We start from the raw sequence: 14,005 nt of genomic DNA, 5'->3' as shown, positions 1-14,005 counted from the left end.
AGCCAGTGAAGATGACATACAGGAAGATGTTTCCAACCTCAACCAAGTTGGGATATTATGCAAGCTATCTGCCTGCAACCAATACTGAAGTATGCAGAAGATTGGCCACCCAATAATACAAATAAAAATTTGGTAGGGCCATAGCCGCCAACCTCCTTGGTCTCTGCAGGTTTACTTTGCGAACTCTTGGATTATTTTTATCCCAAATGAACCCTGAGATAAACTCATCAAGTTGGAATGCATTGAAATAGGAAGGAAAATTTAGGCAGGATATTCATTTTAACTGAATTAATGTGAAGCTTGGTATCTTTTAGCTGAACCTAAATCCTGGCTTCCATCATCTAGCCTTGTATTTTCCTAAATTCTGTACTTGCATTTTAGACCATTTTCTGTAATTTTTGCAAGTTTTTGACATTTCGCTACTATTCCCTTTGGCTCTTTAGGATGACCTAAAGATCACCCACCATGCTGACAACAGCTTGAATAGCTTCTGTAAGTGGCAGAAAGGACTCAATATGAATGGCGATGAACATCCACTCCACCACGACGTTGCCGTCCTGATCACCAGGTAAATAACAGTATACAGTTTCTTTCCATCATCTCAATGCCACCTATGGGCTTTTTCTCTCCTCCTCTGATGCAGTTAGATTACAGTTATGTTGTTTAAACCCATTTTATTTCTACTAATCAACTGGTTGCAATTTACTGATTATATTACTGTAGTGAGAAGCACTAAAACGACATGCTCCAGTAAATGGGAGCCATCAATGTTGATCAGTTTTATTTGCGTAGCCAATATGCTGGTTCACCACACATTGTCACGTTTTCAAGGATTTCAAATGGTTGCCAGATAACGTAACTGTAGCAGCCGCATTGGACTATGCTTGATCATGCAGATAGATTCATGTACCATACCAGGTCCACTCAGGGTTAGAACAAGAATTCTGTAATCTACTGAACCAATTTACTTGTTTTTTTTTGTTGTTTTTTTTAAAATTTATTTCCTGATATTATTTTTTTGAATTTTTAAAGGTGTTTGCCAACTTGAGGTAGGAAACAGCTCTTGATGCTACATTAATGAAGGGGAAAAAATCCACAAAAATATATATTTTTAATGCTGAGCAAGTACATGACTACCAAGGCCTAAAACTCAGTCTCTCTTCCAAAAAAGAGAAATTTAACAGATTTTTGTCTTTATGTATGCTCATTAATCTAGGTAAGGAAAGCACAGAAAGTTGAATCAGTTCATCTGGACATTGTGTCCAGATGAACTGATTCAACTTTCTGTGATTAACAGATTTTTAACTGAGTTGCGATTTGTTCTCATGTATGTGCTTGTGGTTAACAAAGCACAGAAAGAGAAGTAGTCTGACATACTATGTGGCATTTAAACCATAGTGAAATGTGGGACCAAGTTTTACTGTTCAGAAACAATCACAGAATAGATTTTCATCTGTTCGCTGAAGAATTACATTTTTTTTTAAAACACCCTGCTAGGGTGTTCGGGTAGCATAGCGGTCTATTCCATTGCCTACCAACATGGGGATTGGTCTTTCGAATTCCCGTGTTACCTCCGGCTTGGTCGGACGTCCCTACAGACATGTCTGTGAATGTTCTCATTCATCCAGGTCAGCGGTCGGGAACCTATGGCTCGCGAGCCATATATGGCTCTTCCGGTGACGGCATATGGCTCCCAGACAATTTTGAGTTGAAAATTATTTTTTTTTCAAAAAAATCAGTTTGGAACTGATTTTAAAATACTTGTGATATTTCTTAATAATACTTTTTAAAGTAAACAGAAATTAGTTTTGAAGATAAATTTCACGGGTCACCCGTGGGTCGGGTCGGGAACCAATGGCTCGCGAGCATGTCCGGGTCATTGTAAAGGTGAAGAAATCAATTTTATCAGATAGCCAACAAGTTTATCCGCTTCAACCCTTGTAACGGAAAAGATGGCGAAAAGAAAAAAAGACGATGATTACCGTGCATTCCAGGCTGCGTGGACAGAGGAATTTGCATTTGTGGAGAGAGCAGGATCTGCGGTATGTCTAATATGCAATGATAAAATTGCATCGATGAAACGGTCAAATATAAAGCGGCACTTCGATACGCACCATGCTTCATTTGCATCGAAATATCCAGCGGGGGACAGCAGGAAAAGGGCATGCGAGGAGCTACAGCGGAGAGTGCAGACGAGTCAGCAGCAACTACGTGTGTGGACCAAGCAAGGTGACGGGAATTCCGCTAGCTTTGCGGGGGCTTTGGCAATAGTAAGGAATGGAAAGTCATTCACAGATGGCGAGTATGCCAAAACATTCATGCTTGATGTGGCCAATGAACTGTTTGATGACTTCCCAAATAAAGACAAGATAATCAAACGAATAAAAGACATGCCCCTGTCAGCAAGAACTGTGCACGATCGTAGCATCATGATGGCAAATCAAGTCGAGGAAACACAAATTAAGGACATAAACGCCGGGACATACTTTTCTCTCGCGTTAGATGAGTCAACAGACGTTAGCCATCTATCTCAGTGCAGTATCATTGCCAGGTATGCTGCAGGTGACACACTGCGTGAGGAAAGCTTGGCTGTTTTGCCAATGAAAGGGACAACAAGAGGAGAGGATTTATTCATGTCTTTCATGGAGTTTGCTAAAGAAAAAAAGCTACCGATGGATAAACTTATTTCTGTCATGAAAAGAGAGCCATCCTAAGTTTTCATGGCATCCTGCACCAGGAGGCGCTTTGCGCTCAGACGTGTGGCCAGGAGCTTGGCGAGGTGATGTCTCTGGTCATTCGAGTGGTCAACTTTATTGTTGCCCGAGCTTTAAATGATCGCCAGTTTAAAGCTCTGTTAGAAGAAGTTGGGAATCATTATCCCGGTCTGCTTTTACACAGCAACGTGCGTTGGTTGTCAAGGGGGAAGGTGCTCAGCCGTTTTGCAGCTTGCCTGAGTGAAATCCGGACTTTTCTTGAAATGAAAGGCGTCAAGCATCCTGAGCTAGACAACACTGACTGGCTCCTGCAGTTTCACTATCTCGTGGACATAACTGGCCATCTGAACCAGCTCAATGTGAAAATGCAAGGTATTGGAAATACAATCTCATCCCTTCAACAAGCAGTGTTTGCATTTGAAAGCAAGCTGGAAGTCTTTCTCAGGGACATTGAAACAGGTCGTCTTCTGCACTTTGAAAGACTGCAACAATTTAGAGATGCATGCTTAGCAAGTGACTCCACTCAACATCTGGATCTCCAGCAGCTAGCTGGCTTTACGTTCAATCTCCTGCAGTCATTCAAAGCACGTTTTGGAGAATTTCGTGCGCGCACTGGTCTTTTCAAGTTCATCACTCATCCACATGAGTGTGCAGTGGACAAAATCGACCTGACATGCCTCCCCGGGGTCTCTATCGGAGACTTTGAGCTGGAAGTTGCTGACCTGAAGGCATCAGACATGTGGATGAGTAAGTTCAAGTCACTTAATGGAGAGTTGGAAAGTCTTGCGCGACAGCGAGCAGAGCTGGCGAGGGAACACAAGTGGACAGAAATTAAAAATCTTCAACCTGAAGACCAGCTGATTCTTAAAACTTGGAACGAGCTTCCTGTGACATACCACACAATGCAGCGTGTGAGTATTGCGGTATTGACCATGTTTGGCTCTACATATGCATGTGAACAGTCTTTCTCGCATATGAGGAACATTAAGACCAACCTACGCTCACGTTTAACTGATGGAAGCCTCAACGCCTGCATGAAGCTCAACCTCACCACGTATGAACCAGACTACAAGGCCATCAGCAAAACCATGCAGCACCAGAAGTCGCATTAAAAGTAAGACATATTTAATTTATTATACGTTAAAAATACTATATGGCTCTCAATGAAATATATTTAGAAATATTTGGCTTTTATGGCTCTCCCAGTCAAAAAGGTTCCCGACCCCTGATCCAGGTCATGGTTATCCAAAGGAGTTGAATCAAGTGCAACTGGACTTGGTATATATCCGTGAAGACGTTTCGCCTCTCATCCAAGAGGCTTCCTCAGTTCGTGCCTTTCTGACTAGACCAAGCTAGTCTGACTGGCTGGTGATGAGACTCAGAACACAGAGCTGACAATGTGCCCAGCAGCACTCAGGCCCAACGGGAAGAACACAAACACCTGAGGGGAGCATTAAAAACCTGCGGCTACCCCAGTTAGACCTTTGTGAAAACTGCAACACATTCGAAAAAGACCAACCAGGTGAGCGACGAGGAGAAAAGGAACAGAAGGAATAGCACAGTCATCCCGTATGTTTTTGGTGTCTCCGAGAAACTCAGGAGAATTTTCAACAAACACCGCATCCCGATACTTCAAACCCAGCAACACACTCCGAAAAAGACTGGTTCATCGCAAAGACCGTGTACCACACACCCGGAAAAACAATCTGGTGTATGCTGCACAATGCAATGGGGATTGCACTGACCTATACATAGGAGAAACCAAACAACCACTACACAAACGGATGGCCCAACACAGAAGGCCAAACTCCTCAGGACAAGACTCAGCAGTTTATCTACACCTAAAGGAGAAGACACACTCCTTCGAGGACAGCAATGTACACATTTTGGACAGAGAAGATAGATGGCTTGAAAGAGGGGTGAAGGAAGCCATCTATGCGAAACTGGAAAAACCATCCCTCAACGGAGGAGGTCTGCGACACCACCTATCTCCCACTTACAATGCCGTCCTTTCATCTCTACCCAGGAGACTCAAGAAGCCTAGCCTCCAAGAACAACAGTCGGTCACTAACGGCTCCAATGACTCTCATGACCACTGAATAATGAAGTCGAAACTAACACCCCCAACGACCGTCGCTGCTATACAAATGCAAATCTGCTGGACATCGGAGCACAGGAGAGCCACGCATATCAATAGCTCCGATAACGACGGGCGCAGCCAAACATCGGTACACAAAAGAGCCACTCATATCTATGGCTCTGTTAGCGACGGGCGTTGGTAAACATCGGATCACAAAGAGCCACGCATATCAATAGCTCTGACAACGACTCCTAGAGGATAAATTCTGAGTCTCATCACCAGCCAGTCAGACTAGCTTGGTCTAGTCAGAAAGACACGAACTGAGGAAGCCTCTTGGATGAGAGGCGAAACGTCTTCACGGATATATACCAAGTCCATTTGCACTTGATTCAACTCCTTTGGATACCCTACAGACACAATTGACCGTGTCTGCGGGTGGGAAGCCAGATGTTGGTATGTGTCCTGGTCACTGCACTAGCACCTCCTCTGGCCGGTCCAGACACCTGTTTGGGGGGGAGGGGGAACTGGAAGGAATAGCGTGATCCTCCCACGTGCTACCTTGCCCTAGCGAAACTCCTCACTGTCAGGTGAAAAGAAGCAGCTGGCAACTGCACATGTATCAGAGGAGGCATGTGGTAGTCTGCAGCCCTCCCCGGATTGGCAGAGGGGGTGGAGTAGCGACCGAGACGGCTCGGAAAAGTTGGGTAATTGGCTGGATACAACTGAAGAGAGAAAAAAGTGTGTGTGTGGGGGAGGGGGTGCTGCACAGTCATGAAGTTATACACATGGTGATCCTGGACCTGGCCAGTACAGCCCAGTCTTTTTCTGTTATCCAGTCATATTTTCCATTAAGTTCAAATAATTGTCCTTTGTGAATTGTTTCCTGGATTTATCCAGATGACTACCGAGGGTGATACTGTAACCAGTGATGCTAATTAATTGTGGATTGACCAATTTCCGTGTTAGCGTTTTTACTCAAATTCACTGTTCAGCTCATAGTTGATTTTTTTTTCAGTTAAAGACTACTTGGATCTCACATTTAAATGAGGCTGTCGAACATTTTCCCTAAGATAAAACTTCCTCAAGCAATAATTCTGTTGAAATAACAAATTTTGGAGAATAAAGGAATATACTGACTGACTCGCTGTATATTGATTCATATACCTATGAGGTTTACCAGCCTCTTTGAAGTATTAATTCAAGTTTATATAACCAGTATTTTTTTTGTGAGGAAAATTTGATTTGATTTTTCTTTCCATTGTTGTCCTCTCAATTCAAATTTATAGGTGAGTAGAGGACGCTTTTCCAAATCACTGAATTTGAAATGGGGCAGGATGATTTTCCAAATTTAATATACATTGAATTCATTCAATGAATGAATTCAGTATACACAATTCAATATATACATTCATTATACACTGAATTGGTTCTCAGTGCATTCAATGAGATGTCTTGTTGGCAAGTCCTGTCACATATTTGTTGCAGGCTTTTATTAGGAAAGGCTTTGCAACCTTGCCTAATTACATGCTTTTAGCTAGTGTAAACACACACACATGCCCTCATTTGGGCAAAGCCATCTGATGTTAATTAATATTCATCCACCTCTCTTTTTCACATGATTTCAAAGATAAGCAAATCCACATGGAATGGTTGATCCCAATCCAGTATGTGACTCCACAATACACATTGAAGTTTTTCTTGTTGAACCCCTTAGGAAAATGGTAAATTAAGCAAACTGCTCATGTTTGCAAAAGTTACTCATAACATGTATGATTTTATGGTTAAGGTAATTTAAAACTTTTTTTCAGCAGTACTTTGTTCCATTTATGTAATTGTTAGTTGTGGTGATAGTCATCATTATTATTGAAGCAGTAGTCATTAGAAGTATCGCCTTTTGCATGAAACTGATGACCACAAGTTCATCCAAGGTAAGAAACTTTGGGATTTAGATAGTCGACTGACAGGAGAAGGTCTGATTGACAAGTGAGATTCTTTGACCGTTTGACTGACTTTCGAGGAAATCCCATGAATGTATATTTCACTTGGACACTTCACAAATGACCTCTATGAAGTAATCTCAGCCTTTGACCTGCATAGACCACCGAAGTGTGACACCCAAACAAGGGATTACAGTTCCATTGCCAGGGTAACAGGGAAAATATGGGGAAATATTTTGATTAAGACCTTTGGATTTAACACGGATTTCTCTGTTAAGATGAGAGGGATCAAATGTTGAAGCCACAATGGAAAAAAATATTAAAAATTGCTAGCACTCACTAGCTTAGCATTTCAGCATTTGATGCTGATGTGATCTGGTCTTCATGTGGCTATAAGCGGTGAGAATCTGGCAGTTTTGTGACACACATCCGCACTTTGTTTGTTTGCGAATATATATTTTGATTGAGATTATATTGATAACACATCAAAAGAGTTAACCATACGGTATTTGTAATGTCCTGGTTTGACATATTTAAATAATGAAACAATTGGCAAATGAGAACCAGAAATTCAGAATCAGATTTATTGGCCATGTAAGTTTTCACACACATGGAATTTGACTTCGGTTTCATGGCTCTCAGTGTACTTAACATACAATAATAACGCAACAAACTTCAGATATATACACAAGGATTGGACTATATATAGGTGAAATACAGATGAAAACTTTATTTACCATAGGGGAAAAAAAATATTGGAATTGGAAGTAATCCGAGAGCCCTGAAATAACGACAACGCGCCAGTGGTTTATGTAGACCCACCATAAAAACCAAGGTCACTGTTACCATAAACCAGTGGGAACACTGCATTGTAAGTTCAGTAAGGATACCAGTTTAGTTCAGTTGAAGTAAAATAAAGAAGAAAATTAAGCCAACCAAAATGTTTTGAGAAACAGAGGAAAGCTGAGGGAAAGGGAAGAAAGAAGAGCAGACAAAACAGAAGGGGGGGCATCAAGAGAAGGGAAAAGAGGATGGAAAGGCTGGAGGTAACAGAAGAGTTGGGATGAAAGGAATTGGAGTAGAGTTTGGACTGCTTTCCTAATCTGCCATTTTATTTTATTTTTTCTAATAATTAGACTGGATATGATACACAATTTCATCCACAGCAGTATCATATCATATTTGCAGTCCGAGTACTCAGCGAGCTCACTGTATCTGTTCCTAAAACTTATTTTTCCTGTACAGAATTCAACATCTTTGATATTTCCCTTCTTGTCCTTATTTCATGCAACATTTAAATGTCACACCCCTGTTTCCTTTGGCAGGAAAGACATCTGTGCAGCCATCAACAAGCCCTGTGAGACGTTGGGTCTGTCCCATGTGGCGGGCATGTGTCAGCCACATCGCAGTTGCAGCATTAGTGAGGACACGGGCCTGCCGCTCGCCTTCACCATAGCACATGAATTGGGACACAAGTAAGGCTCCACTGCCAGTATCTGGAGAGGACATACACACACACACACATTCATCCCTCACATCACTGTTAAAATTAATTACTGAGTTTTTATTCTTATGCTTGGATTTTGTATTCAAGTAAGCCTGTTAGAAATTTGCTTTAGCAGATCTAAAAGTGTCTAAAGAATGCATTCGTCATGCATTTGCCACAAAATTATTTTTGACACACACATACACACACACACACACATATATATATATATATATATATATATATATATATATATAGCAACTGCCTCAACAAATTTAACTTTTGAAGCTACACTTGTCAATTCAGAGTAAGAAGTATCAGCTTTTTTTCTCAAAACGTTGAGTAGAGATAAACTAGTAATGTACTGTCTAATTTCTCTCCCTTTTTTGTTTTGATTGTGTTTAAAATGCCTAATTACATTTTAATTCATCAAAGGTGATTAAAACATGTATTTGCAGGTCACATGGTTCATTAACTTAGGGTAGATGATAAAATGAAACCCAATTGACTTAATGTTTGGTAAGAAAATGGCAGATAAATAAGATCAATCAATCAATTTTATTTGTAAAGCCCAATATCACAAATTACGATTTTGCTTCAAGGGACTTCACAGCAACCCAGCATCCTGTCCTTAGACCCTCTCATCGGATAAGGAACAACTCCCTAAAAAAAAGAAGAAAAAAAAAACGTTCACAAGGAGAAAAAAATGATGAGGGAGAAAAAGATGAAACAAAACTTTAAAGTTTCTCATTGAGAGAACTAATTAGTGCAGTAAGATGAAAAAACCGTGAATGAAAAATATAAATAAAAGCAAAAATAAAACAAGGAACATGAAAATAAGATAAGGTACATCCTGTATAAAAAAGTATATGAAATCCTAACATATTGTGTATTGTGTGCAGATGCAGTTTTTACAACATGAAAACATTAATGCTTGAACACCACAAAATATTGACCAAAATAAAATCAAATTACTATAAACTTAAGGCTTTCTTCTTTTCAATGGTTTAAATCAGAGGTCCCCAACAATTTTTACAATGCACCCTAGTTTTATATTTAGAATAATTTTGCAGCCTGGCCTGTGGTATGCAAACAAACAAATAAACAACAAATATAAGCAAAATCTTTGACACTTGTATAGGCTGTAATACAACAATCAAGTCAAGTCAATTTTATTTGTATAGCCCAATTTCACAAATTACAAATTTGCCCCGGGGGGCTTTACAGCAACACAACATCACCTATCCAATAGTGCATGTTCCATTCAAGCGAACCCGTATAGCAGAATAGCTGTTACAATAATTAAGTCTTGCGAAGGTCGTTTTTCAATGTCAAGGTTAAGTTTGGCTACGGTTGCTGTTGTTTCAGCCATCCCAGAGAAAAAGGCTGAGCCTGACCCATTGTGATACGTTACAGTTATCACTGGGAAAAGGGGGACCATGATATATTGTTACAATGTTGAAAAACAATGGAGATACACTCTAAAAACTAGAGTACACTTAAGAAGAGTGCAGATCTCTGCCAGGCTTCTCCAGTGCTCGGACTTGGCAACAAACCACAGAGGCACTGCCTGTGTATCTCCCCGTCTCTGGTGCTCGGACTTAGGCAAAGAAGTTAGCACTCAATTGTGATGTAAAACGGGTTTTTCAAAAATTATGAATCACCACAGCCATGAGAGGTCCTTGATCATACAGTCATAACTATGCACAAAAACAATTAGGCCAACGGGCCCAGTAGTATGCCCTGCCATCATAAGAATTTTGTGCAGCACCCAAGTCAATTGAACAGGAAATATGGGGAAATTTTTTTTAATGTGCAGCGCTTAACCTAAAAAATCTACTTAATGAAAATGTTTTGCCTGTCAGTCTGTGGATGTCTAGCCTCCTAGGTGGAGCCTTGCATGAAAGCAACCAAGTCTGACATGAAATAACAGAGATCAGGCTATCATAGTTTCAAAGACCTTATTAAAAGACCAAACATGTTTAACCATGATGGTTTTCATGATATGAAATGAATAAAGGCAAATGGCTGCTCTGCTGATTAATTCTCATTCATTCTAAAGCAACAAAAAAATGGTAAGAAAAGACTTCAAATGTGTTTAGCCATCTCGGCTTTCATGATGTAAAATGAATACAGCAGTCCTCTACCAGCTCCTGGTATTTTATCCCCCATCCTCTCCTCCCAAGGTATGTTGAGATCGAGTAGGATGAGCTGCTTTGTGGTCTCAGAAACCAGGATTACACTACCGTTCAAAAGTTTGGGATCACATTGAAATGTCCATATTTTTGAAGGAAAAGCACTGTACTTTTCAATGAAGATAACTTTAAACTAGTCTTAACTTTAAAGAAATACACTCTATACATTGCTAATGTGGTAAATGACTATTCTAGCTGCAAATGTCTGGTTTTTGGTGCAATATCTACATAGGTGTATAGAGGCCCATTTCAAGCAACTATCACTCCAGTGTTCTAATGGTACAATGTGTTTGCTCATTGGCTCAGAAGGCTAATTGATGATTAGAAAACCCTTGTGCAATCATGTTCACACATCTGAAAACAGTTTAGCTCGTTACAGAAGCTACAAAACTGACCTTCCTTTGAGCAGATTGAGTTTCTGGAGCATCACATTTGTGGGGTCAATTAAACGCTCAAAATGGCCAGAAAAAGAGAACTTTCATCTGAAACTCGACAGTCTATTCTTGTTCTTAGAAATGAAGGCTATTCCATGCGAGAAATTGCTAAGAAATTGAAGATTTCCTACACCAGTGTGTACTACTCCCTTCAGGGGACAGCACAAACAGGCTCTAACCAGAGTAGAAAAAGAAGTGGGAGGCCGCGTTGCACAACTGAGCAAGAAGATAAGTACATTAGAGTCTCTAGTTTGAGAAACAGACGCCTCACAGGTCCCCAACTGGCATCTTCATTAAATAGTACCCGCAAAACACCAGTGTCAACATCTACAGTGAAGAGGCGGCTGCGGGATTCTGGGCTTCAGGGCAGAGTGGCAAAGAAAAAGCCATACCTGAGACTGACCAATAAAAGAAAAAGATTAAGATGGGCAAAAGAACACAGACATTGGACAGAGGAAGACTGGAAAAAAGTGTTGTGGACGGATGAATCCAAGTTTGAGGTGTTTGGATCACAAAGAAGAACGTTTGTGAGACGCAGAACAAATGAAAAGATGCTGGAAGAATGCCTGACGCCATCTGTTAAGCATGGTGGAGGTAATGTGATGGTCTGGGGTTGCTTTGGTGCTGGTAAGGTGGGAGATTTGTACAGGGTAAAAGGGATTCTGAATAAGGAAGGCTATCACTCCATTTTGCAACGCCATGCCATACCCAGTGGACAGCGCTTGATTGGAGCCAATTTCATCCTACAACAGGACAATGACCCTAAACACACCTCCAAATTGTGCAAGAACTATTTAGAGCAGAAGCAGGCAGCTGGTATTCTATCGGTAATGGAGTGGCCAGCGCAGTCACCAGATCTGAACCCCATTGAGCTGTTGTGGGAGCAGCTTGACCGTATGGTACGCAAGAAGTGCCCATCCAACCAATCCAACTTGTGGGAGCTGCTTCTGGAAGCGTGGAGTGCAATTTCTCCAGATTACCTCAACAAATTAACAGCTAGAATGCCAAAGGTCTGCAATGCTGTAATTGCTGCAAATGGAGGATTCTTTGATGAAAGCAAAGTTTGATGTAAAAAAAATCTTATTTCAAATACAAATCATTATTTCTAACCTTGTCAATGTCTTGACTCTATTTTCTATTCATTTCACAACATATGGTGGTGAATAAGTGTGACTTTTCATGGAAAACACAAAATTGTTTGGGTGATCCCAAACTTTTGAACGGTAGTGTATATGTGGTCTCAAGGTCTGAGTGATGTGAACTGGGATCTTAAACTGCCTCTCCAGGTCAACTGTCATCACCCAGTCCCCTGCCTTAGAAAGCACACCAGTGTGGTAGCGTTTGGGTGTCTGCTTTGGACGCTCTCCTTCCTTGATGAACGTGATCATCTTGGCTGTTGGGCGGCCCTGCCTGCAATCAATAATCCCATTACTGATTGACTCCGCAATGGACTTGAGGACTTGGTCATGCCAGAGTTGGATGCTAGGGTTTGGATAGGTTGGGGAGGATATGGTAGACTCCCTGGATACAGAACTAGATCCTTTGGGAATCCCCCTCTCAGATGTCCTGCCAGATGAGCTTCCTCTCCATCAGTTGTTCCCACTTCATCCAGGCAACTTGTTGTTTCATGGCCACTACCTTGCTGGTATTCTCCTCCTCCCCAGCAGCTCACACCTCCTCCTCTACCAGCTTCCTCCTCTTCTTCCCATGTGAAATTTTGTATTGAGCTGATTTTCAGCCCCCTAGTCCGGCCTTGCCCTGCACCACACTTTCCATAAGGACCTTATACTGCAACTGGGATTCTGCTTGTTGGCCTGATTCAGCAGCCTTCCACTTCTTCCCTGTTCTCACAGAGATCCCTGCGCTGGCCACTTTGGGGTTGCTTGACCCAGTGTACTGCAGGCTCATACTTGCGCTACCATGAACTCCTTCATCAAGCCATAGGTATTGGTAAGATCCAGTCACAAAATAATTAAGTCCTCTCTGCCCTCTCTTGCTTCCTTGATGAGCTGGGTTACTATGCCTGCGTGCTCCAAAAAACCAGGGATGCCCGGAATGCCTCCCTTCCACAAAACTGTCTATGTAGCTGTCTTCTTAGCTCAGTACGAAGTTGGAGAGCCACTTGGCCCCAATGCTGAAGAAGATCTCTTGGCTCTCTCCTCGAGATATCCATAGCCCTTCACCATACCCCTATGACTGGGTGATCTTTCTTTTCCTCCAGACAACCTTCAAGACCCTCCAAAACCTGCAGCATAGCGTTGGACAGATCTTGTAGATCTTGTAGGGAATGCCGCTTGGGCCTGGTGCAGAGCTTGTTCGTGCCCTGTTCACAACTCACTCCACTTTGCTCAGGCAGGGCTCCCTCAGCTTGAACTCAGGTGGTGTTATCAGTGAACTACATGGCCCCAAGGCTTGGTCTCTCGCTGGGTCACTGTAAGTGGGCTTGAGGTGGTCATTGATGGTATCTTTGGAGCAGGTCAGGTGGCTGGTGTGCTTCTGGTCTCGGAGCTGCTTGCCCAGCTTAAAGAGATTGTGACATGGTCACTGGCCAGAGGATCAGCAGCCAACAGGTGACATTTCCCTATCTGCCTGCAATCAGCCAGTATGAGTGGCACCTGTGTACTGGTTGGCCTGTGATTAGGTGCACTCCTCATTGTCTGTGATCTGGGCTCTCCCATCTCTTGATTGGTGCTTTGGTTCACCTGCACCCAGTCTCCTTGATTAGCCTGTGATTAGGTGCACCTGTGCTGGGGACTATTTGACTGGGTGCTTTGCAGACATACATCGTCAAGTCTTGGAAAAGCTTCACGTTGGTCTGCAGAAGCCCGTGTTATGTCACCTGAACCCTCATCTGCCTCCTTTGTGTGAGAGAGTGTTTTGCTGTGTTTTTTGTATTTTATGTTTATTCGACTTAGCTTTATTGCCTGCCCTGTTTGGCAGTGGTTTTTTTGTCATTGTGTTTTTTCGGAAGCCCAGCAAAAGGACTTCGTACTTTGTGAATTGCCTCTTCTCTGCAATTGTGTCCAAACACACTGTGTTACAGATTGGTTCGGAATGCATCAGGACTTTCTCTCTGAGGTTTGCCCAGAGATCTGCCAGTCTGCCCTCTTGACTTCCCTACCTCCTTGAACTGCCACTTGAGAGATTTGAGTTTCTTCC

General features: G+C 42.0%; 1 protein-coding gene across 1 annotated transcript in view; it reads left to right on the top strand.

Moving 5' to 3' along the window:
* The window catches only part of LOC130111994 (A disintegrin and metalloproteinase with thrombospondin motifs 7), a 212,530-nt gene that overhangs the window by 71,870 nt on the left and 126,655 nt on the right, over positions 1-14,005 (top strand). The window contains exons 6-7 of the mRNA XM_056279305.1: positions 444-568; positions 8,057-8,206. Of these exons, the coding sequence (XP_056135280.1) occupies positions 444-568; positions 8,057-8,206 (275 nt within the window). The remainder of the gene's footprint in view (positions 1-443; positions 569-8,056; positions 8,207-14,005) is intronic.

Source organism: Lampris incognitus, chromosome 4 (genome assembly GCF_029633865.1).
Source record: "Lampris incognitus isolate fLamInc1 chromosome 4, fLamInc1.hap2, whole genome shotgun sequence".
In the NCBI taxonomy this organism is placed as follows: domain Eukaryota; kingdom Metazoa; phylum Chordata; class Actinopteri; order Lampriformes; family Lampridae; genus Lampris; species Lampris incognitus.
This window is presented reverse-complemented; position numbering and strand designations above follow the sequence as displayed.